The sequence below is a fragment of the Sorex fumeus genome, unplaced genomic scaffold (genome assembly GCF_029834395.1).
Source record: "Sorex fumeus unplaced genomic scaffold, SorFum_2.1 ptg000018l, whole genome shotgun sequence".
NCBI lineage: Eukaryota > Metazoa > Chordata > Mammalia > Eulipotyphla > Soricidae > Sorex > Sorex fumeus.
In genome coordinates, this window is record NW_026606075.1 from 32,703,574 (window position 1) to 32,730,196 (window position 26,623).

Sequence of the window (26,623 nt, forward strand, 5' to 3'; positions counted from 1 at the left end):
AAATGCCATGGCAACAGCAGATATATAGAGCTACTAAAAATAGCGAAACGGAGACAGGGAGGGCTCTGGGCTCATTTCCATCCTCCTTGGGCCCGACTCTGGCTCAGGACTATCAGGTCTTGTGGATTTGCTTGTTTGAGTTCTACCACTATCCATAAAAGAGTTTCTCTCTTAAGCACCCACTTGAATGCTGTCTACCATTTTCAAAATCCCAGCCTGACCTCTCACTGACCCTTTGTTGAAATTTCTAACATCTCTGACCACTTATTCCATAGTCAGCTGCTTCCAGTGGGCTTTGCTGAGGGCTAGTTGGAACCCTCTCCTTTGCACTGGATTCTGCTCTGGGCTAGCAGGCACCTCACGCCAAGGTCAGGGTTATTCCTTGTGAAGTGAAAAAAAAGGGGGGATTCCTCCTCAGTCTGGCACCCCTTATCATATCTTTGGCAGAGTGATGGCCAGAGATGCACCGGATATCACTTCCCCACAGACATGGCATTGAGCATAAGGCAAAGCCTCCAAGAAAAAGAGGAAACTCACCCAGAGAGGAGGAAACAGACTCTGGCACAGTGGGTGGGGATTCTGGGTTATCAAGGTGATGGGGTAACATTCCAAGAGCAAAGAATTTTATATGCAGGAGACCCCGAAATAGTTGTGGTTCTTCTCATCCTGCCCAGCTGTGTAAGGGTACCAACTCTAGGTCCAGGTGGTGGTGGTGGGGGGGGGGGGGGGGGAATGACATCAGAGAGAATGTATTTTTTTAAAGCCATAATCTACCTACCTTTGAAAACCGATGTGAACATGAAGAAAACTGCCTTATTTCCACATTAAAATCTTCATCATTTGTGTCATCTTCTTCCTCAGTCTCCATATGATGATACTTCTCTGACCGAGCTGCAGAGAAACATTCAGGCACCATTGTAATTACTCTCAATTTCAGCTTTTTGTGTTAATATTTGAACTCTGCATTTCTACAGCAAAGCAACGTTCTATTTAAGAACTTAATGGTTTGAGATGGAAAAATTCTACCACAGAGGAAGAAAATTTCCTCCCAAATAAAAGCCAAAAACAATGACTGTATGTCAGATAATGCACATACTATCAAAATAACTTGTGTCATCTTCGGATTCCAGTTGGGGAATGAATTCCGCCTTCTGTCTCAGCAAACTGTTCCAGTCTAAAGAGCGAAAGAATCGATGCTGCTTGACTTCATATGCACCCCCTGAGAGGAGAAGGACAGAACCAAAGTATTAAACCAACCCTTTACGCAAAGGTAAATGCTTGTTTTTAAGAACAACAACCCTCCAATATTTAACAGTAGGGAAATGGAGCCGTCAGGGTCCTCTCACTCTTTTATCCCACAAGCCTATACCTTCCCCAATTTTCCCCACCATTTACCAGAAGGGGAGCTGATCTGATTAACAGCAGTTGCTAGGACACACTTTTTCTTTGTTAATTTTTCCATGACTTCCTCCATTTTTTAAGGGCTAATGATGTGGCTACTTAAAATCACATTATGCTGAACCTGGGACGTGGGTGTGTGTTGGCCCAAAGCGGGTTTGCTCAGGACAATCCCCAAAGAAATCCAAACAAGGTACAAAATGTATTCACAGCAATACTTCCTTCCAGAGGGGTTAGGGTAATAAAGATGAATTTTCCTGAGTAACATATAATGGTTAGTATTCAATTTTATTGGACTGCTCATTAGCATTGGGAGGAATTCGATTCCCTGGATTACTAATTCTTCTTAGGTAAGAACTGGCAAGCCCGTTGGATAGATTGATCACACATGTGGTGAAAATCAATCACAATTCCAGAGTTTTACACACCTTTTTGCCAAGTCAGCATGACAGGGAAATAATGTTATTAATTTAGTTTGTGTTTACAGAGAGTAATTTCTGAAGGGCAAGATCCCTCAAACATATTTTATTATCCTCCACAGTAAGAGATGATACACATGTTATAAAATCATAAAATCAGGCCCGTGTCCTGATAAACACAGACACACCATTGACGAAGAAGATTACACTGAAATAAAAATAATTACAGTAATCCTGAGGAAGAGGGATTTCTCCCCTGACTGATATCAGGGTCTAATCAGCTGGGATGTAAATGCCTCATATACTTGTTACCCAATTTTTTATCTTGTCCAGTAGGGTGGGGTATGAAAGAAACAAAGAAGAAATGTATGCTGACTGGAAAACGGGATTGGATCTTCGAGCAAGAGAACTGTCTGCTTCAAACATGGAGCTCGGTCCCAGCAGGCTAACTCAGGGTGTGTACTGCCTGGAGCTCCAAGCCCAACCAGACAACTGGTAATCTGAAAACAATGGAATTCTCCCCGAAGGGAGAACGGATTCTTATTTACACAGTGCTTGATGAGAATCTCTGTCCAAGTTTCTCCACATTTCTGGCATCATGCTGAGGTACGTGTTGATCACAATGGCAATTGCAATAGCAGCTGGGATTTGAGGTGGATGTGGATGAACATTTCTCTAGATGCTAGGAGCAGCGTTGCCTTCCACTGATTCATTAAAAGTAATGCCATGATGTAACACTGGCATTACCAGCGCCATTTGTGAGTGGAGAAACTAAGGATAAGCAAATAAAGCCTCCCTGGGTAAAATCAGCTCTTGCTTTATAGATCGGTGGGGAATCTAAACTCCCAAGGGGTCAAAACACCCATGCCCATCTTCAGTATCCTAATTCCATGTGCCAGGGAAGAGGGAAGCATATTTAATTTAGATGCTACCCTGCCATCTCTCAATCTGTAAATGGATTCTGAACTGCCACTCCTAGGGACCCAATCTTAACACCAAATCTGGTAATCTCTTGACCCTGTTATGGAGGCCGTACTCCAGTCCTCTGGCTCTAAACTCATCAAAACTACAACTCCCCAGCCCAAACACAGCTGCCAGCAGCACTGTCTTCTAGGGTTCTTCTCTTTGACAAGTCAAAGGGACTGCATATTCATACATCCAACTCTCTCACCCTAATGGTTAAAGAGTCCAAGAGTCCAGCCCTACTTAAGGTCCACATGCTACACAGCAAACTAGAGCAGACTAGCCCTTCAGTGTCTGTTTTGGGGGCCAAACAACAGTTTTGAGGTGCTGAGATCATTCAACTTCACCCAGAAAAACACAGTTATTTAGAATGGAACAACATGCCCAGATCAAATGCTTTGTGGGTGTCTTTTTTTAAAATCTTTTTTCACTCTCTTGCCCTCCACCCATTGGGACCCAAGGTGGTGAGAAGCATTCACTTCTGAAAAATGACAAACAAATCCTCCCTAAAAAGTCAAAGAACACAGGGGATACAACTCCCATTTCTTTACCCCTTGCCTTCCACATCCCACTGAGAAGGGCTAGCTTGTCACTGGATCCTATTTCTCAAGCAGTTTTACAAAGATTGAGAACTGGGAACAGAAGAATTAAAGGAGCACAGCACAATGTTACTGTGATGGAAATGCAATTCATTAGACACAGGAACCTATGCAAAGGATAGCACTCAGGGTCAGAATTCCTTGTGAAGGGATGGGAGGGAGATCACTAGCTCCTGTATATGTCACTGCATAGGTTACTGCACTGGAGGCCTTCCTGAACATACCTGCATTTATTCCTCACAGAGAACTTGAACCTGTGAAGTATAAGCCATTCCTACTGTCACAGGTTAGGAAACTGAGATTCAGGATAATGAAGAAAGGACTCAGGATCTCCCAGCTGGTACATGGGTAGAAGTCAGTCACATCTGAGCAGCTCTAAAGTCCAGTGAGCTAGCCTGCCACTCAACACTTTGCAAGTTCAAAAGTCTAGTTCCAGAACGACAAGTTCCCAAATTGCAAGTTATGCTTTGGCACTAATGTTCTCCCTAGAGTGTTTCTCTCCTTTCATGGAAGTTTCTTAAACATCCATTATGTTCTTCACACCCCTTTTCTCAGCCTCTCTAGTCTCTCGGGCAAATGTGCATTCGCACATTTTCACGGTGCATTATTTTGCCCGCTAAGTATGCATTAAATCCAAAACGCTGTCACTAGAAACGGCATGGCAGGCCTGCGGGACTCCCAGCTTCAGTATCTGGGCCCTACTGGGACCTGTCACAGGGGACCTGCCTGTTTGGCAAGCACTTCTTGACAATGCTAAGTGCTTGGGCAGGGTCCTTATAAATGTCTCTTTTGAACTTCTGTTGGGCAATTTGCTTCTCGAACTGTCAAACCCTGAAAAGACCAAAAGTCACAGTCAAAGAGAAAATGTGCAGAGAGATCTTACGGCAACTAACATAGAAACAAGGATCGCTAACTCTCGTCTTGGCCTTGTCTCCTGAAGTCACATCCAATGAAGGAGCCAAGAATTCTCAGGAGGGAAATGGAGAAACTTATAAGTGGGATAAATTCTTTAAACTGACCCTTGAACACCAATGGGAAAAAGACGGGAAGAAAGCACCTATGCCAGTATCTTATGTCAGACATTAGGACCTATTTCAGGGATAGCTGGGTATCTGGATAGATACAAGCATCCTTAGAGTCTGACAATGCTGTTGCGTTTCATTTCTTGACTCAAGTGAGTAAAAACCATTCCTCTCAATTCAATCCCATCCAGAGCCTTGACACACATTTTTTTCTGTCAACTACTCATCTCTCTTGGCCCATAAAGTAAATCTGACGGCAGGTCACAGAGGGCAGGGAAGAACAAATTTTCTAGTCACCACAGAAGAGAAGAAAACCAATAGAGAGGGAAGAAATATGAAGCAGCCGCGCCTTGTCTAATGCGGACGAGATTGTAGGAAATAGTGACACTAAGTGAAATGACTTCTAACAAAGGCAGGTCCTTGAAGATTATCCTTTCATTTCATTCAGCATCAACTGGGGCTGTTTTCTTCTGCTCCATGTGATACAGACACAAGCCCATGGGAAAGGATGGTCTTCCAGGACCTGGCTGCACTCTGCTCCTAAGTGAGAGCACCTCCACTATTTTGGGATCTCCTCTGTTAAGAGAGGCATGCAGCACAAATAGAGATAAGACAGCAGTCACACCTGGTTTTTAACATCTTACCTAACAGGCATAGTCTCCAGCTAATTGTCCTGTTTAATGGTCCTACCATGAGCTCCAATTTACAGAAGAAGAAATGAGTTGTGGAAAGGAAAACAAAACGCACCTGTTCATACCTTTAGATTCTGACAAAGTGACTGTAGTGGCTGTGCCCCAACTTCCCCTTGCACTGTCTCCTAGATAAAGGCACAGTCATCTACTGTGAGAAGGCACAAAAAGGCACATGGTACCTGAACAAGGGGCTCAGTCAAACGATTTTTCATTTAAGTCCTGAGTTTCAGAAATATTTTTTTTACAATAATGTTGGTGCTTTTGATGTGCAAAGTCACTGCACCCAACCTGGACCAAAATGCCAAAACCCCTCTATCACTGCCTGTACACCCTTCTAAGTCTGCCCCAACCTCCCTTCCCCTTTCCTCCCTTGGGTGGTAACTTCAGTTCTGTTGTCAGAATCTAAGGATTTGTTTTCAAAACAAAAATGGTTTGTTTTGGCCATTAGCCATTCCCTTCCTTTGCTTCTTCATATACCCCATAAGAATGAGGTCATCTTGAGTTTGTCCTTCTCTGACAGAGATTGTTTAACACGACCCCCTTTAGATTACTCCATGTTAAAGTAAAAGGCAAGACCTCATGTTTTCTCATAGTTGAGAGTACGCCATCATGTATATATACCACATATTCTTTATCTACTCATCTGGGCATCCAAACGGTTCCTAGATCTTGCTATTCTAAATAGGGCTGCAAAGAACATAGGCCTGTGTATATCTTTTCAAATTAATATTTTCCCGTTATTGGGATTGATGTGTTCCTATTCTAGGGCGAAGGTGTGAAATCACTACACCCTGATTTCTTTGACTTATTTAGAAGTGAAACAATTTTGGGCTTGTTTTGGGGTCATATCCAGTCATGCTCAGAGGTTGCTCCTGGCTCTGCACTTAGGAATACTCCTGGCGGTGCTCAGCGACCATATGGGATGCCAGGGATTGAACCTGCATTGGCCATGTGCAAAAGATGCACCTTGTCTGCTGTACTATCTCTCTGGCCCCAAGAAGTCCAAATTTTTTAGTTTCTTGGAAGTATTCAAGACTTTTCTGTAAAGAGCCGAGAGGTAAATACTTAAGGCTTTGTGGGCCACACAGTCTTGACTCTTCACTGTTCTGCCACTGTAGCATGAGAGCAGCCACAGACAATAAATATGTGAATGAGTGCCACTGCTATGTTCAATGAATCTCTGTTTACAGAATAAAGATTTAGCCTGTGGGTTTTAATGTGCCACCTTAAGCGCTGGTAATATGGCGTTCTATTCTTAACCATGAATAGAGTCCGCCAATAAAGAATGGTTGGAAAATGCGAAGAATACTCATGATTAATATTTGGAGCTTTTGCAAATGCTTTTTGTTTTGGAAATAAGGGGTGAGATTTTTTCTTCAGTATTTTCTGTTATTTCTACCAAAATATGATAGAATGAAATAAAGTAAACAACCCATGAAGTCAACAATTTTAACAGATGAACATTATGGCTAGTGTCTGCAGTGAATGTGTAGGTATGCCTATATTTAATCCAATCTAGAAAAATTTAACAACTGAAACTTGTTGGGATTCCTATATTGGAGGCAATTTAAGTCATATTTAGAATGGAAAGAAGGAAAGGAAGAAGAGGGCATGAACCAAAAAAAAAATGGTAGAACCATCAGAAAAAAATTAATAAGCACAAAAAAACCCCTTAAAAACAAAGCCTCTTTTTCAGTGCCAGAAACAGAACCCAGGGCTTCTCACATGTAAACACAATGCCAGTGAGCTATATCCCCAGTCTACAATCTCCTTAATCTTAAAAGCTAACAGTTTTTATTTTTATTTTGGAAAGCTAACAGTTTTTAATCTCCTTTTTTTGTGCCACGGTGCTGATTAGATAAAAGCCAAATGGTTCAACCCCTGGTACTCATTTGGTAGTTAGTAGCGTGCTAGGTTAAATCTGTATGGGAGTATTTTAAACACTTCAATGCTTTAAAGCCCCAAATAGAGCTGAGGCTAAAGTGCCAAGTGCTGGAATGCACGCACACTGCCAGAGTCGAATCCCTGCATCCCAGCCACAGCTTGGTCTAAGAGCAGCACCACTTTGATCCCTCGGCCTTCCAGGAATGGCCCCTCTACGCCTAATCAGGGAGGCGCTGTGATCCCCTTTCCGAAAACCTCAGAAACGCTCTATAACTTCTGTCTCAAATTAGTTAAGGCATATGCTTTTCTGGACAGAAGAAATATATGGGCCGCAAGGCTCCCTGCCCCCCAGAGAAATTCTATTTATTGAAACAAATTAAGAGTCACTTCTGCTTTACAGAAAGCAAAAGCAACAACAGCAATGAAAAGACAAAAACAAAACCAAACTCGACAATCCTTGTAGTATACATATTGCTCTGAACCAGAAAAAAACTTCCAAATTATTGTTATACCATGTTGCAATCATGTTCTACAACAATGAACAGATGTTTCCTCTAAAAAAACACACACACACTCACACAAACAAAACCCTCCAAGTGCTCCACATACAACATTATTTCTTGCCTATTAGCAAAAGGCAAGCACAAGCCAGCTAACCTGTTCCCAGTCTCTCCAGGGGGTTCTGCCGGAGGAGCAAGGTGATCAGGTCCTGAGCATCAGGGGGTGGAGCCTCATCCTTTTCAGGCCAGTTGATCTCATCTAAAAGGAAGAAAAGTCATTTGCCATCTTATCAGCCTAAGAATGGTCTCAGTGGCAGAGTGTGGACATCACCTGGGATTCTGTTAAGAATGCAGAATTTTACGCCCCACTTGACTCACTGAATCACAGCTTGCATTTTAGTAAGAATTTCAGCTGATTTCTAGGGACAGCCAACAAACCCAAGAGAGGTTATTTTATTAATAAGCCACGATTTTTCACTTGTTTTTTGGTTTCTGGGTTAATTTTCTTCTTTGATGGATTTGTCTCACAACAAAGCATTCCTGCCAGTTATTAAGAAGACTTGAGACTGAAAATGCCAAACACCTGCATTCCGGGAGCCCACCCTTCCAGGAATCATCTGAGAGTAACACTTCCTCTCCTGCTCTCCGCAGCTCAGAATTTTCTTAAAGTCATTGTGCTCCTCATCTCCCAGGAGCAAGAAATAATTCTGGGCACATAACCCTTTTCAGAGACAAAGGAAAGGTCAAAATGCTAAAACCAAAGAAGGGGGTAAAATAAACCACAAGTCATCACAGTAATACAAGTATTTAAAATCTGCCATAAATATTACAATATGTTCTACATTCTAAAGGAGTTTGCCTGAAGAGAGGTGTGCATGCTTGTGCCATGGAAATGCAATAAAAACATGAGTTATTTCCATGTGCGCCTGCCTCTAGCTTCCTCGGCTGCCGTTTAAATCTGATTTGGAAAATAAAACATGAATATGCATCTGAGCCGTAAGGCATGGCGAACAAAGCCAGCATTTGCTGCTTGTGTTAATTAAACAGTTGATTCCTCTTGCCATTCAGGCCTTGGTATATCAGAAAACAGCCTAGTTATAAATCCATAAACAGCTCAGATACTGTATGAGGGGTTATACACTGCAGGCAACTTACCAATCTATTTTGTTCAAGTTTACAAATATGTCTGCCTGTCTAGTCACTGACAGAAAACAATGCAGTGATTAAGGAACTCCTCCTTCCAGAATGAACTGCCCCCTCTTTCAACTGCCAGATCAGGGAAGCGCAGTGCAGAATGGACCAGAGGTGGGTGACGGAGCTGGCACAGGGGCCTCTCCAACTCTAGGGAGCAGAGGCTCTTTTGATCTATGCTTCAGGGAAATTTATAAAAACAGCAGGTAGGGTAGTAATAGAGTCTATTTAATTATCATTTAGTTTTGCCACAAGCCACATAACAATAGTTGGGGTCAGCATGCAGGTTAAAATCTAAAGGTTATTGAATTTTAAATGAAAGATGAACAGCTGTTACAGAAATAACATTACACCATAACCACTACCAATGAAATCATTAACAATCTGTGGATTAAATTTGCTTCCTTCCCATTCTCATTATTTATTATTTGGTAGACATTTGTTTTAGGGTTTATTACATTTTTGTTCATTTCTTCATTGTACCATTAGCCATTTTCCCCATTTATGTAAATGTTACCCACATTAACCTTTTCTTCCCGGGTGCAACTTTCCTCTTATGGAAAGGGAGTTGACTGGATGGCAGTGCAATCATTTGCAAATCCCACACCAATTTCTTTTGCAGAAAAAGCACACCATAAAAGTTGGTTACACTGCTAGTACACTTCCAAATTCCATGTTAACAAAACTTCCTCAGATCAATTTTCAGCACAAATTGTTCTCTGGAGATTCTGAAAGTCAGTTATGTGCTATGAAGAGTGAGTTCTTTTAATTTGTTGGCTAAGCCATGTGATACAGGTTAACATTTTAGTAGTCAAAACTGCAATACACCACAGAATTGCATAAAATACTTTCTTCCCAATAGTGGCTTAAAGATAAATGACTGATGATATTTACCACTGATGACTTGTCCAAATAGCTCTTCTGGAGTGTCCCCAAAGAATGGCACGCATCCAACCAGAAATTCATAGAGGATAATTCCCATGGCCCACCAGTCCACTGGCTTCCCGTAGCCCTGCCTCAGAATCACTTCTGGTGCAATGTATTCAGGTGTGCCACAGACCTAAGAGATGATTGCAATATTAGAATAATTAAAATATTAGACATGAATTACAATGAGCAAGATGGTTAAACACCAATTATTTTGATCAGAATGCACCTGCTCAACCACATGGAACCACTGGGATAAGAATGAACAGTAACTCTCAGTCAGTGTCTCTAATATCAAAAGAATTGAATTACTTCACTTCTAAAAAAAGGTCAAGTATAAAATGCTGCCCCAACGTTAAAGGATGTGTAATTTCAAATCAACGACCTGAACCTGACTGGCTGTTTCACTAATTTTACAGCATTAAAAAACATTGTTGCCCTTAAATTCAAAATAATAATGTATTTTTATAATCTGTCCCTAGCAGAGATAGTTCAAGAGCTTATCTGATCAAAACATATTCCCCTCTTGGTTACTTCATACAAGCATGGCAGTTGAGATGTGTTTACCTTAAGTAACTTTACAATGAGCAGATTGTGGGCGCATGGTAATGAGGCATGCTTAAAGGGAAATGGGCCATGGCTTGGATTTTAGCACCCATGATTGTACGATGCATCATGAGTTTCACGAGTACTCTACCGAGACTCTGGAGTTCCTCATGAAAACAGTTCTCCATTTGTCTCTCTCACACTCTCACTTGTGTGCAATTAGATCGTTCGTCTTGCTAATAGACCATAATGGTGGGGGAGGAATGTGGATGAGCGGACAGTTGAAAGAGGCCCAGAGAGAAAAATGGAAGCAATTTGCACTTTATTAAATGTAAGGCTTATACAGACATCTAAACCCACAGTCCCAAGGTGAAGGTGGCCGACACAAGTTGAATCCCTGTTTCACTAGCAATACGGTACTTTGAATTTCTCTCTGGAAGTGAACAGCATGCAGGCTTACCTGCTTGTCCAGGAACTCTCGAGCATCCTTCTCAATATGTCCCTCATAAAGGTTGGTAGTCATGCTCATCAGGCCCACCTTGGATAATCCAAAATCTGTCAGCTTTATATGCCCCATGGAGGTGACCAGCAAGCTATGAAGCAGATGAACAGATGACAATATTCACTTTGGATATTCTAGTTCCTAGTTAGCTTCCCACCCCTGCCGATCTGTAAGAGGTTTTAATGAACTACTCGTATCCACCGTATCCATCTGATTACCAAACCTAGCCCCAAAGGTAAAAAGTCACAATAAAATCTAACATTATTTTCTGGTATCTGGTAACGAAGTGCAATTCACCATGGAGGGCTGGCAATGAAGCCCAGCTGAATTGGGGCTTTGCTCATTTTGTTTATCAGGGCACATCTCGGGTGCTCAGGGATCACTCCTGATGAGGCTTGTGACCGTCTGCAGTGCTGGGGATTGAACCTGGACCATCTGGTTATAAGGCAAGCACCCTGACCACTGCCCACTGTATTTCAGTCCTCCAGTTGATTATTGTGATGGAGCCACACAGAGTATCATCTGCAATTTGAAAATCTTAGAGAAAATTCAGCTCTCACATCTCTCCATTCTGAAAATAAGAAAGGGGCTACCCATAATTCCACTCACCCGCAAGAACTAAGACAAGCAACCCATCTGTGACTCAGACAAGACTGAAGAGAAAGAACTTGAGAAAAATATAGTGCTGCCTGAGATTTCAACTTCTAAACTGAATTTAAATTTCTACTCATTAGTCACCAAACTTACATTTTTCATACTTGGGGAGGAAAAAAATCACCTTTGACAGTTTTATGAATTGACATATATACATATATATACATATATATATATTTTAAGTTCAGGGCTGGGAAGATGATGAAGGGGCTTTGATACTCAACACACATCTTCCCCTCACCCTCTGGGTGACTCTGATATGCCACAAATCATCAGCAGTGGCCCCCTGCCTCCTGTGCACCACATGGGAGCCCCACACTGACAGCAAATTTTATTTTACAGGAAAAAAAGATAAGTGTAATTATAAATTTAAAAGGAGTGGGTTTTTAACATTTTTTTAGAGTGACTGGAAGGACACATGCCAAATTTTTTAATAGCTGCTTTGTTTGGTAATGTTGTGACTGAAAATTTTCTTTATGTTGTTCTGTACTTTCCAAATTTTCTGGAATGAGCATGAATTAATTTTATAAAATTTCCACATACTTGACATCTTTACATATTAACATGCAAAATGCTTTTATGATGTCTCAAATTGGAGGAAATGTGAAATGTTCAATAAATGGTGTAAGGATGAAGGAAAATAGGTTATCTGTATCACAAATCAGAGAAAATGAAGTCCACAAAGAGAAAAAGTTAGGCTCTGAGTTAAATAGACTTTCGTAACTAGTATAACATTATGGCATCTAGATAGATTATCTAAGTAACATCCAAATACAAAATCTGGCTGGAGAACAACTAGCATCCTACAGATATTTAAAACACTTTGTATACCAAACATATCTATAAGATTAGGACCAGTGAGATAACACAGCAGGTAAGGCACTTGGCTTGCCTTGTAGGCTGCAGACCCAGGTTTAATCTCCTGTACCACAAATGCTATCCCTACCCCCATCACTTGCCAGGAATGATGTCAGAGAACAGAGTCATGAGTAAATCCTTAGCACCACAGATGTGGCCCCAAAACCAAAACCAAACTGACCCCCCATCAAATAAACAAAATAAAACAAAAATTTTCTATCTCCAGAATTATAAGCATGTTTTTGACTTTTCGTAAAATATTTTTAGAAGAATTGCTACTGATAAAACAATCCATAAAAATTACCACACTAAAAAAATAAAATAATAAGAATTCATCCAGAGAAATGTGCCAAAGCAGCATTAAAAAGAATTTTTAATACACCGAAGAAAGCCTTTTGTATTACATTTTAGAAGCCATGTGTTTCATTAGCATACATACTTGTCTGGTTTCAAATCCCTGTGCACAATTCCATAATTATGCAGATATTCCAAGGCCAGAACTGTTTCGGCAAAGTACATCCTGGCCATATCGACAGGAAGAGGACCCATGTTCTTCATCAGCGTTGCGCAGTCGCCCCCTAAGCAGAACACAGGAAAAAGACAAGGACATGCCCCATCACTCAGGGAGCAAGATGTCCACCAGCCTCCACGGCAGCATCTCATAGCAGAAAGGCATCTCCCCACAGACATGGTCTCTCATATTTATACAGAGAGGCTGCATGGGAAGTGATTATGTTTCTAAGGCGTGTCGGCACTGGGGCCAGTAGACAGTGTAAGGAGCTGGGGCTCATACCTAGCATGCACATGGCCCGACTCTGATATGACACCCCACTGCATTGCTGCTGCTGGATGTGGTCCTTGGGGCCCCCAATACTCACTGCCAAACCCAAGTACCAAAACAGTCAGGCTCACATGGTCGGGAGTAAACCCTACGCTGCTGAGCATTGCTGGATGGGGAGACACCCTCACAAAATTGTCACCAGGCAAACGTATAGGCATTGTATTTAAGAAGTAGTATTTACTGGAAACATTGGTGGTGGAGAATGGGCAAGGGTAGAGGGTACTCAAACATTGTATGACTGAAACGTATGGAGCGATAGCACAGTGGGTAGGGCGTTTGCCTTGCACGCAGCCAACATGGCCGACCCGAGTTCGATTCCTCCGCCCCTCTCGGAGAGCCCGGCAAGCTACCGAGAGGATCTCGCCCGCACGGCAGAGCCTGGCAAGCTCCCCGTGACGTATTCGATATGCCAGACACAGTAACAACAAAGTCTCCAATGGAGACGTTACTGGGCCCACTCGAGCATGCAAGTTTGTAAGTCTATAATTGTATCTCATGGTTGATTCATTAAAATTAAAAAAATTAAAGTAAAAAAAGAAAGAATGATTACCAGAAAAGAATAAAGCTAACACCTAGAGGGGAAAAAATAAGTAGTATTCATTTAATTTATTACTCCTTTTATCTAGACACTGTGATGTACATGGTAGTTTACAGGCATATGATGTTCCCACCTCTACAAATACTAGTGACCTCAGATTCCCTCCCACTTCCCCTGCCCCCCCAACCTGACTCCATCACTCTTATCATTTAAGTTTAGTTGTTGGTGCCAACAGTAGAGTTGGATCTAGCAGTTTAGTGAAATATAGGTATTTCACTTCTATACTATAGAGGGAGCTGAGCCCCCAACCCTTACCCCCCTGTTACCACAAGACCTTCTCTTCTTGCTTTCCCCGTTAAGGAGGGCATGTTTGGTTCTGATATGGAACTTAGATTTGAAGAATTCTCAGGAAAACTTTCACACATGGTAACAATGTGAAGTAGACCAATACAAAACACAGATTATGGAATCAGAAGTCTGCAGAAGTCGAAATTCTATCTCAGATGGTTCGAGACAGATCTCAAGTAAATTGGTCTTGGTCTTTTCTTTGTATCATAAAAGCATGTTGCAACGATTGAATGAGGATATCTCCACAAAGAATTTAGCCTAGTGCCAATGTTTATGAAAGATGTGACAAATGCTTATAAACACAAGGAGAATCAGTAAAAAAAAAGTATTAGTGTGGTTAGAAAAATGATGGGTAGAAAGCAGACAACCTTTATCTTGTTTTCTATCTACGTTAAGTAATATCTAGTCGGACTGGGAATGTGGCTCAAGAGAGAGCACGGACAAGAACAAAGCTCCCAATTCCATCCCTGGGGGGACTTAATCCCACGGAGGCTCAAGCACCACAAAATGTGCACTCCTCATCCCACACCAAGAAGTGCCAGACAAAAGAACTGTACTGAAGGGCCCAAGCAGAGAACTTACAGACTTCCACAGTAGGGGAAAGGGTTGGTGGGAGTGACTCCAGCCCCCCACCCTTTTTTTAGAGGAATATGGCTGACTCATCTAAGAAAAAAATGTCTAGTCAGCCCCCAACCCTTCTTGGGTTCTTGGGTTTCAGTTCACTCATCTGCAAAATGAAAAGGTCAAAGTAAATGACTGTTGATGGGCCTTAGGGCTTTACAATTTGGGGTGATGCTGTTGAAAAAATTATAAGAATTTAAATCAGATGCTTTGACATTTTTTGGTGTTTTTTTTTTTGCTTTGGCGATGCTCAGGGGTTACTCCTGGCTTTGCACTCTGGAATCACTCCTTGCAGTGCTCAGGGGACCATATGGGATGCTGGGAATCAAAACCGGGTTGGCCGCATGCAAGGCAAATGCCCTACCCGATGTGCTATCACTCGAATCCCATTTTTTTTCTTTTTTGGTTCTTGCTAACCTTTTTACTTTATTCACCTTGGCTTTATGAGTAAGTTACAAATGTGAAGTTAAAGGGATGAAAATAAGAATTGCCTAGAACATTTAAAATGTAGACTACAAACCCCAAAGAGCAAAATTTTCCTGACTGTATCTTTTTTCTCCTAAGTCTTAATTTCATACTGTAAAGCCTAAAGGGCCTATTTTAAATTCATTCTACAAGATCAATTGCAGGGCCAGGGAGATGGCTCAGGGGTCAGAGGTACATGTCTTATATGCTTGAGGCTGAGTTCGATACTTGACACCGCATGACCACTGTTGCATTGAACAGTCCTGCCCAGTTGGTTGATTATCACCATGGGAGCCCCCATCCAACACTAAATGATGATCAACTGTAATGAAGTTTTTGTTACCTGTGATAAAAAGAAGTTGGGAAAAATCTCATCACCTATGTTCTAACTTTAATGGCCAATTGAGAGGACCTAGTTAGGATTAAAAGCTATTTAAAAAAGAAAAACAACCTCTTTTTTCAAATAGCACTAATTTTCCCTTTGTTAGAGGAGAACAAGCTCTTTACGAGCAATTACCAGCAGATAATGACTGGAATATAGCCATCTCATTGCCCGACTGCAGTTCCTAGGTGGAACCAGACTCTCATGGAGAGAAGGAGCTTCAGGTACACAATGGAGCGAGCGTTTCTGGCATGGGTGTCATGTTCTCTGGTGTGACATGGACTTACCTTCCACATATTCCATAACCATGCACAGATGGCGCCTGGTTTCGAAGGAGCAGTACATGCTGACAACAAAGGGATTCTCTGCAAAGGTTAGGATGTCTCGTTCCACAAAGGCCTGCTGGATCTGATTTCGGAGGATGAGGTTCTGCTTATTAATCTTCTTCATGGCAAACCTCTGCCGGGATTCCTTATGCCGAACAAAGTAGACAGCCCTGAAAAAGAGCACGAGAGGGGCTTGATGGGAAGAAAGGAAGCTTCGAGGTACAGTAAAGCATGAGACCATTAAAGTTCCAATGGCAGCCAGAATTCAGCTCAACAACTGACAATGGTGGACATCAGGACCCGATTATATCACACAGACATTTAGCTAAATTGATTCTCCAGGGAGTAGATGAAGGGGGTTTATAATCCCTAGCACAGCTCAAGACATACTCCTGAGTCTGTGCTCAGCAATCAGTCTTGGCAGTGCTTGGGGGACCATGTGTGGACCAGAGCAGCGGCAGGCAAAGACAGCCTTGGTTCTTATACTACCTCTCTGGTCCAAGATTGATTATTTTAAACTCTGTCAGTAAAGTTCACAGTCCACAGAGAGGACATCAAATTTCCCTTCATGACAGAGGAAGGAAAGAGACAATGTTCAGAGAGAGCTATTTGCCAATAGGTAGCTGATACATTCAACGTTTCCATAAATAAAATTCGATACAGAATTCAAAATAGGAAAGAATTAAGAAAAGCACATACATATCACAGGCTCAATCCTGTCTACCATTAGCCACAAATATCATGGGCTCAATCCTTTCTATCATCAGCTACAGGTGACATACTTTTTTTCTCTGAGTGACTAAGGCGACAGTTTCCTGTTATGGTACCTTAGGGATCTTTGAAAACGAAGAAATCAGCCCCCCCAACCCCCAAAGGTTATCAGAGGAATTGGTCACCTAAAAATTTAGAATGGGGGAGGTGTCCAAAAGTAGAGAAAATAATAAAAATCTAGATTTCTGTATTTAGATGTTTCCACGTATAAAGAAGCTGAACGTGGAAAACATAAACGACTTACTGTAAGTACGGTTTGTACAGCTGTTTTAAAAAGGCAATGCATCAAAGGACTTATAAATGTGGATATGTACTTAGCTTAAATATATACTTATATATGTATACATATATGTAATTTAACCTATATATGTACATATATACTTATGCTAAATTAAAATGTTGAAAGTACATTTTTTAAATGATTTTTCTACTCTGACTGACTTTGTAATTAACCAGCTCAGTCATTTACTTCTGAATCAGATTAGAGACCTTTACAAATTTCTTTTCTTTTTCCAATTGCTGACTAGACCAAGTCAGGATCCAAAGAAAATGTGTGCTTCTCCAAGGAAGACAGTGGGAAAGAAACACAGGAAGTAACCTGATCTCTCCTTAAATACAACTTCAACATTGGGGGGAAAGTGTTATGGAGAGGACATTTTTCGACAAAGAGTATCATTTGCAAATAAAATTTAAAATTTACACTGTTAAAAAGAAAAAATAAAGCAAATTTTTTTAAAAAAGTAACCGCCTATTCTTGACTCAATTAAAATACAGCATAGTTTCCATCTTTCTTAAAAAGTTTAACATTAAAATATGTTTTATGTATTTGCTCGAGGTAAAGGCCCTCCCGTTGATCGTCGATTTGCTCGAGCGGGCCCAGTAACGTCTCCATTGGAGACTTTGTTGTTACTGTGTTTGGCATATCGAATTCTCTCAATAGCTTGTTATAAATATATTTAATATTAAAATTTTAACATCAGTGCTGAGGTTCTTTACACATATGAGTTGAAGAACTCCACCCTGACTTTAGACAGCAATAAAGTTGCCATTTTTTAAATCGAGCATTAACTTATTTTTTCATTTCATTTTTCCTTTGATACTTTCATATTTGGGATGGAGTGATAGCACAGCGGGTAGGGTATTTGCCTTGCATGTGGCTGACCCAGCCGACCCGAGTTCGATTCCTCCGCCCCTCTCAGAGAGCCCGGCAAGCTACCGAAAGTATCTTGCCCACACAGCAAAGCCTGGCAAACTACTCATGACGTGTTCGATATGCCAAACCCAGTAACAACAACGTCTCATGATGGAGACGTTGCTGGGCCTGCTCGAGCAAATCAATGAACAAGATGAACAACAAGAGGACAGTGACAGTGATTTATAATTCTGCTAATAGCAGTGCTTCAGGTGTTCAGTGTTTCCACACCACACCCACATCCAAAGAGCCAGTGTCAGCCACCAGTGTTCCCAGGCCTCTGTCACTCCCACTATGTACTCTCGGGGCACATTCAGGTCTGCAGCCCAACTCTCAGGGACAGTTACCATGGGTCCTTTTTAACTTCCTTACTGTGTCTTAATATGAGACATATCACTCTGTATCTTTTTCCTCTCCTGCAGACTAACTTCACTGGGCATGATAATCCTCTAGTTCCTGCCTTGCGGCAGTGAATCTTTTTCTTACAGACTAGCATTCCTTTGTGTATATATTTACATCACAATTTCTTTATCTGTCCATCTGTTTTGGGGTCTGTGGACTGTTTCCAGATTTTTTCCAATGTGAATAGCATTGCAACTTTTGACATTATCATGTGCTATGTATGCTCACTTAGGGTAGATGTCTAGAAGTGGAACTTCTGGGTCATTGGAAGCTTAGTTCATAAATTTTGGAGAAGTGTCTACGCTGTTTTCTATCAAGGCTGAACCAACAACATGCTCACTAACAATGGATAAAGCTTCTTTTTTCCTATCATCCTTAACAGCACTGGTGTTCTAGTCTATTTGATTTGTGCCAGTCTCACTGGTGTGAGGTGAGAATGCATTGCCATTTTCACTTCCTTCATGACAAAGTGAATGAGAGCACTTTTCAAAAAAAAAAACACAATATTTTTGAAATTTGAAAAACTTTGGAAGTTTGATCAGCATTTCTTTGAGGAAAGATTTGTTTAGCAAGTTTCACCCCAAATTTTATTGACTGGGGTTTGGGTTTTTGTTTGTTTGGGGGCCATACCCATTGAGGCTCAGGGGTAACTCCTGGCTCTGTACTTGGAATCACTTGGAATCACTCCTGGCAGTGCTTGGGGGTACATATGGGATTCTGGGGACTGAACCCAAGTTGGCCACATGCAAGGCAAATGCCCTGCCTGCTGTACTATCTCTCCAGCTCAAGGCTCTGTTTTGTGATGTTATGTTCTATAAATGCCTTATAGTTCTTAGCTATTAGCCTTTCTTTAGGTATGTGGGCATAGCCATTTCTTCTATGAATAAATTTTCAGAAAATTTCTGAGAATACAAAATGAAGGAAGAAAAGACATACATATTTTATGAAAGAACAAAAGAGAAAGATGTTTCAAGTTTAATAAGTCCAGCATAAGGACTAGATGTCACTTTGCAAGTAAAAAATGGCTCCAGTGGTTATTTTCAGATATTCAGGTCATAAAATTTGATTTGACTTGCACTTAAGGCAATCACTTCATCCTTGAGGACATATACTTCAACCAAATGAAATTAATCCTATAGGTAACTTGAGATATAGAACTGCCTTGGAGATACGTATCTTGATTGAGCTGCAAAAGTCAACTAGTCATTTTCATCTAAATGTCCTATAATTGGATTTTTATTTGTTTACTGTTATATCCTTCATTTTCTGCATTTTTCTACTGCATTGGGAATAGCATTCCTGGGGTTTATAGTATTGTGTCAGGTTGATAACTGCTTATTTAGTAATAACTGTGTCCCTCACATAGGCCTTTCTTCCATCCCTTTAAATAAATGTTCCAAACGGACTTAAGTCAGTGTGCAAACATGCACACATACGTAAACATTCGGAAAGAGAAAAAGACAGACAGCATCCAACAGAACATTTAGCCCTGTTCGGCAGAACTGAGCCTCCCTAGGCTGTAACACTGAACAGTCAGCTGCACATTTCTCTGCTTCCTTCCGAAAAAGCTGCTCCTGTCTCATTTACTTACACAGACTTCCCTGTGAAGCGGGAAAAGCCACGGGTGGAAAAGTAATGCAGGGGGACAGATACCCAGGGAACCGGGCTCTCACCGAGCCAAGCTTCATTCAGCCATGCAGAACTGAGGCATGTGTGGGGAGAAACGGAGTCAGACACTGTCAGGAGCAGGAGCAGAATGAATCTGTCCTTCCGGGAGTATGAATGTCTAATGCACATAAAATTATGCATGGATATGAGAGCCCACTGCACGATCTGTGTGAGCACATCTGCATGTGGGAATGAGAGCTGTGCCTGCGTGTCAGAGGAAAGCTGAGAGGAAGGAAGGGGAGGGGTGGGAGGAGGGATCTCTCTCAAGGTGCAAGCACGAGTGCCTCTGGAAAATGACCACCCCTCCCCTCGAGGGATAGGAAGGACAATGTTCATCAAGGAGGGAAAGAAAAAGAAAGTGGAAGAGTGTGCCCATCACATTTAAAGGGTTTCCTCTTTTTTTATTGTTTTGTTTTTACTCTAGTTTTTGGGCCAAACCTGGTGGTTCTTGGGGCTTATTCCTGGCTTCGCGCTCAGAGATCATTCCTGGCAGAGCCCAGGAAATAATATGGGGTGCCAGGGATCGAACCGGGGTCCGAGATTGTACAAGTAATCTGCTAACCCTGCACTACTTCTCCTGCCTCAATAAATGGTTTTTGAAATTCTGAAAACTTTAAATCAATTTTATTCTTTCGTTTTGAAAATATCCAAAGTTGTCATTTAAAATCCAGGATGGGACTGGAGTAATCATAAAGGGGGTTAAGGCACTTGCCTTGCATGCTGCTGACCGGGGCTTGAGTCTCAGCACTCCATATGGTTCCCAGGGCACCATCAGGGATGATCCCTGACCACAGAGCCAGGAGTAATCCCTGAGTACTGACACAGGTAACCGTCCCCCCATCCCCATCTCCCAAAATATTCAAGAGGAGAAAGTCCTTACCAGAAAAGTACCTATCTCAATGGAGATGGTGAAAGTCAGAGTAAAAGGTGTATGAGAGAAAGACACACATATATATATATATATATATGGAGAGAGAGAGAGAGAGAGAGAGAGAAAGGGGAGAGAGAGAGAGTTCAAAGGATAGTATGTTTGTTTCACATGCAGGAAGCCCGGGGCCCATGTTGGCACTACATGGTTTCTCAGCACTGCCAGGAGTGACCCCAGAGACTAATGCACATCAAATTATGCATGGATCTGAGAGTCCAATGCCTTTTTTCTACTAGTAGTTAAGTGGATGTAATATCATACAGTGATATTATTATGGTGAGAAGAGAACATGCAATGGAACACAGACTGCCCATGGTGCTGAGCACACAGTGTTCGTTTTCCACAAAGTGCTAAGTCAGAATGAAGGAGGTCTGGGGGCTGGAGCAATAGTACAGTGAGTAGGGCATTCGCCTTGCTTGCGGCCGACTGGGGTTCGATTCCCAGCATCCCATATGGTCCTCCCAGCACCGCCAGGAGTAACTCTTAAGTGCATGGGCCAGGAGTAACCCCTGTGCATCACCAGGTGTGACCTCAAAAAGGAAAAAAAAAGAATGACGGAGGTCTAACTTCAAGCCAAGTAAGAACCCAACCTATGTCCAACAGAGTATGGAAATCGTTCATTAAATCAGCACACTGATTTTACAACACAAACTGTCAAGAGTACAATGTGGAGAAAAGCATGAAAAGTTAGACTGTGAGAGGCAGACACTCTTCTGAAAGAGCGGGTCAGTGCCCTGCATGGCCAGGGTTGGAGGAGGTACCGAAGTGGCACCACTCTAAGCCTCTGACATGAGCAGGGGACTCAGGGACACAGACGCCCACTAGAGCATCACATAGCTCTGGCTTAGCTGCTCATGAAGGGATCTATTTCTCAGCCAATTCACAAAGCCTGCAATGGGTAGATGGAAAGCTGTAGCTCCACTGAAATTCCAAATTAAAAATAATTAAAATGTTGGAAAAAAATCTGTCACAAGTGTAATGAGAAATTAAATCTGAGAAGAGCAAAAGGGTGGGGGGGTGGTGAAGAAGTTTTGGCAGACTGGCAGAGCCTACAGGAGGCAGCTTGTGGGCCCATTAATGACTTGGCCTGCATCCTGGGTGTTTACTGATTCACAGCTTGTTTAACTTCTTGTATATTCCCAACCATTCCCCAAAGTGTGATATACCTCATCTACTATACAGTGGTTTAATTGCACTACAAATGAGTTTACACAACCAATTAGAACTCCAAATACTGCAAAGATATATGCCTAAGTTTTATAAAAGTGGTGCTTCACAGAATGTCCTATTTCAGAAATTTTGCCCCCAATAATATCTCCTAGTTAGTGCTCAAATCCAGAGACCCTCTAAAATTAAGGTTTGCTCTTTTTCACCTAAGAAAGAAATGCTCAGAAAACCTGAAAAACTAGAAATAACTAAAAACAGGCAATCAGAAAAAAAAACATTAATAATAAAATTAAACCCACAAACAACTATAGAATATAAAACAATTTTCTTTGGTAGAAGTGTTTCAAGGAGATCTTTGAAGAAAATAAAACATTGTATAAATAAAACATCAGAACGCACACAGAAGTCACAGCAAGTAGTTTGTCATTTGACATAACCTAAAACAAATCAGTGAGGCATGAGAAAGACTCACAAATATTTAAGTTCCTCACTAAATTAATGGCATGGAAAATATTAAAGGTTACAAAAATGTAAGGGGAGACATCCCCTGTGGAACGACAAATATTGCTTTTATCTGATCTGCTCAGATGTGTGATAAATGTGCACTAAATGTCTCTGGCATTGTTTATAGCTCCTCATAGACAGATGGATTTGGGATTAATATTTAATTAAACTGGAGTTTTGGGGTTGCCTGCAAAGAATTGGGACTTAGTTTGGGTACTAATTACTCTTTCAAACTTTTTCTTAACAACTCAGAAGGATTCTGTCAGTGTGATCCTGTGCCAAGAAAAGAAACTCAGGGGCCTATGAACAATGGACGAAGGAAGGGGATACCACTAATGTGATCGGGTGAGAGCACAGAGTTCAACAGAGAAGCAATTCCGCTGTCATCAAAAACTGCAAAGAAATGTGTCACACCAGCTTTTCCACCCCCCCCATAGTTAAAATTCTTCTCTACATGGTTGACTGATAGTTATATGGTCAGACTGAAAAATACTGGCTCATCCTAAAGTAGTAATGTTACTTCAGTAGTATAATGATCATATATATTTATAATATATGCATACATTATACACATACACACACAAACACACACACATATGCAAATCTCTAAGTGTGTTTGTGTATGGAACCAAAAGTCAGGTAGTTCTGAACCCAAAAGCTCAGAATAAAAGAGGCTGAAACAGACATGAAATAAATTTTCTTTCCTGTAGAAATCGCCCTCCATGGCCCTCTGCAGTAACTACCAGGTCACTTATAAGTATCCCGATGGAGCATCCAGTGAAGAAATTAGCATGGCCACACATTATGCCTGTCAATGATGGAGCAGAGATTTGCAAACTAAAGTCTCTGGCAACAGCTATTCGATACAGGAAAAATGTGAAGGCCTGATTCCTCAGACTCATCAGAGGTGCTAAGATGCAGTATGGAGTTTTCCTGAATTACTCACCCATAGGCTCCATTGCTGATCAATTTAATTGTTTCAAAGTCACTTTCCCGAGGTTTTCTTCGAAGTTTCAGGGAAGCATTAGAGCTCTTGGAAACAAAATAAGGAAGTGTTAAAAACCTCTGAGATCCAAGAAAATTATTTTAATACCAAGATAAATAAAATCTGAAGTATGAGCTCTGCTGTTGAACATACTGAAATGCAGGATTCCAGCAAAGACATCCGAGAGAGAGAGTCTGTAAGATCAATGTCCCAGGGCAGGCGGGACATGTTCCCCCACTGTTACTGACACAGCCCCAGACTCATCTACAGGAACCTACATTTCCAGGCTATGAAGGTGCCCGGCTTTTGAAAGTTCCAAATTTTATAATTTACCTCTGAAGCGAACTCAAGTGAATATCATCTTAGTAAATATTTGCAATGTCAGTCTCATGAATGCTAACATATCCTTTTGGTTCCAGGTTTTCAGAAAAGAATGGGCTGGAGTCTCGCACCTGGTCTGGTGGAGGACAAGGCCTCCCTGCCCCAGCCACAGCTACTTTTCATTCCTACAGCCACCCTCCTGGCTTGGGAAAGGTCAAGAGTGACACCACCAACACAGAACTCCTGCTTTCTTCACTTCACACATAAGTCTTACCATGGTTTCAACAAACCTTTTCAAATAGAAACTACGGTTAACATTTCAGTAGGTACTTTTGAAAGTCTAGCTCTCAAAGGATAACAAGAAACAAAGAAATAATTAAAAAAAAATTTCAATCCTTTGCTCTCTCAAGCCCATGTTCTTTCTTGATCTCTCTGCCTCTGTCTCTCTCTGCTTCCTCCACCTATGTTCTCTCCTCAACATGTATTCCTCTCTTTCTTTGTTTTGGGGCCATATTCAGCAATGCTCAGGGCTTACTCCTAGCTCTGCACTCAGGGATCAATTCTGGCAGGCTCAGGGGACTGTACTGGCACTGAGAACCAAACCTGGGTCAGCTGCGTGCAAGGCAGCAAGCGCTCTACCTGCTGTACTATTCTCTGGCCCCTCTTTTCACATCTTTATAAACTTTGTTCAATAAAAACTATTCTGCGTCACTTAAAAAATAAATAATCGAACAAACCACCTTCTCTCATGCTCCATAAGTCACTGTACTGCATAGGTAACAGTCCCCAAGCACACCCTATACGGTCCAGGATACCCTTCATGTAACTTAGGACGTAGCCCCAGGCCTCAAAGATGTGTGTCATCTCCCTCATGCTCTTACCTGTCCTCCTGCTCTTCCTTGAATGACTGGAGCACCCACGTAGGGCCCCACTGTCTGCCCACATTCTCTCACCATCCTGACTGACCTCAGTATCCACACAAACAACTTGCCCAGCACATGGGCCTCTGGGCCAGCCAACCTCCTCAGCCCAGACAACCATCCTACTCCTCTATTTGTGCTAGGCTTCTGGACCTATTCATCACCTGCCCTGATCTTGTCACAGAAAATCCAACTCATGACTGGGCACTTCTTCAACTAACCTCACTATGATTATACTCTACAGTTGGACCAACAAGGCCAGGCACACAGCCTTCTCAATTCTCGAACTCCTCCCTTCCTAAATGATCTCATTTCTGCCGACAGAAGTCATACAGACCTCCCCCTCACATCTTCCTAACAACGAGCAGCTGGATGGCTCTTTCTGGTTGTCTCAAAAGAATGGCAATTTCAACACATTTAAAATTATGACAGTGATGCTGATATAGTGAACAAACATAGCTGTCAAGTGTTAGTGCTCATCATGCAGTGCTCTCCTTAATACTGTCAGTTCTCACAGACGAACTCATTTGCCCTTCAAGAATCTTTTCTTTTACTTCTTTTGAATTATGGGTCACACCTGGTGGTACTCAGGGATCACTCCTGGTGGGTTCAGGGGACCAAATGGGATTCTAGGGATCGAACATGAGATGATCACTTGCAGGGAAAGCATTTTACCTGCTGCAATATCTCTTCAATCCCTCTATAATATTTTATATGTACTCTGAGAGATGAGGAAACCGAGGAAAAGGATTCCAACAGCTCATAAAAGGTGGAGCCACGAGGGCAATCCCGGCCACATGACTACACAGCCATGTTCTTAGTCTCCAGAGCCACAGCTCTTCCTGAACACCTCCAGCCCACTCCTTTCTGGGGTCCCTTTTGGGTCACAATCAGGGAAAATAGCATCAGATCCAAAACTGCTTCTCTGATCCTGAACCACTGAACTTGTCTTTGTTTTTGTTTTGGGATGATGCTCAGGGCTTACTCCTTGCTCAGTACTCACAGATCTCTCCGGGTGGGGTTATGTGGTTCTGGGGATGGAATATGAGTCTTCCACATGCCAGGTAAGTGCCCTACCCACTTATGGCGGCTCCAGCCCCTGAAGCAGCCTCCTAACAAGATTCCCTATGGGCACCCCGCCTGCTCCCCTCTCCCCATCAACTTTTTACACTGCAATTAGAAACCTGTTTTTTAAGCAGATCTCTGAGAGGTTAGCTTCCCCCACCAACATTCCAACTCACATGTATACTTTCCCCTCAGTCCAATCACCTCCCATTTCTTTTTAAATCAAAATAAAATGAGAAAGTGAGTGACTAAGTAAAAACTGTGCCCAGTTTTTATCCAAGACCGCCTCTCTGGCCTCCTATTCATTAGTTCCCTATGCATCTGCTTTCCACTGTCAGTCTTGGCCCACACTGTCTCCTTGGCCTGGAATGTTTCCTCTGCTTTTCCTTGTTCTGGCAACTTCTCCCACCTTAATTCCAGCATCATTTCCTTGACTGGTCCTTCTGGCCCATCAAGATGAAGGTGGTTCTATGTCATGTTCTAGCCGCACACATTCTTTTTCTTCAACGATCTCATTCAACTGTTATCACTTTCATTGTCTGTGCATGATTTCTTTTTACTAATGTGTTCCTTTCTGAAGGGAGAAACTAATGTTGTATGCCTAGTGCTTTCCACACAAAAGCACAATAAATATTTGTTGAATTAAGTAATTAACACAGCCCCAAATCTCCAGATGCTGTTACCCAGAAAAGTCAACATCATATTTCATCACAAAAGAGACTTACACTCACTGATTCATCCGTTTCTGGGGTTTCTGCTGACCCGCTATCATAGTTCCCCAACTGAGCCATTTCTAAATTTAGAGAAAAAAAGAAAAGTTAAACAACTACAGAAAACAGGCCAGCTTCAATTATGAGAAAAGACTACAGTGCTAAAACAAGAAAATCATCTTATATTTAAAAAGAGAGGAAATATTTCTAACGTTCAGCCTCGGTATTTAAGTTTTTGTACAGGGAGATATAGTCATCCAAAGACCTAAGTGTCACACAGTAGGGTGAGGTCTACCATAGCTGCACAATACTAA

General features: G+C 41.8%; 1 protein-coding gene across 9 annotated transcripts in view; it reads right to left on the reverse strand.

Moving 5' to 3' along the window:
* MAST4 (microtubule associated serine/threonine kinase family member 4) overlaps positions 1–26,623 on the reverse strand; it is a 690,306-nt gene that overhangs the window by 30,794 nt on the left and 632,889 nt on the right. For all 9 annotated transcript variants that reach the window (XM_056112657.1, XM_056112655.1, XM_056112653.1 and 6 more), the window contains 9 exons: positions 26,325–26,392; positions 23,255–23,340; positions 15,638–15,846; positions 12,595–12,733; positions 10,602–10,734; positions 9,563–9,728; positions 7,635–7,736; positions 1,097–1,219; positions 779–891 (listed from right to left, as the gene is read on the reverse strand). In XM_056112657.1, coding sequence (XP_055968632.1) covers positions 779–891; positions 1,097–1,219; positions 7,635–7,736; positions 9,563–9,728; positions 10,602–10,734; positions 12,595–12,733; positions 15,638–15,846; positions 23,255–23,340; positions 26,325–26,392 — 1,139 coding nt within the window. The remainder of the gene's footprint in view (positions 1–778; positions 892–1,096; positions 1,220–7,634; positions 7,737–9,562; positions 9,729–10,601; positions 10,735–12,594; positions 12,734–15,637; positions 15,847–23,254; positions 23,341–26,324; positions 26,393–26,623) is intronic.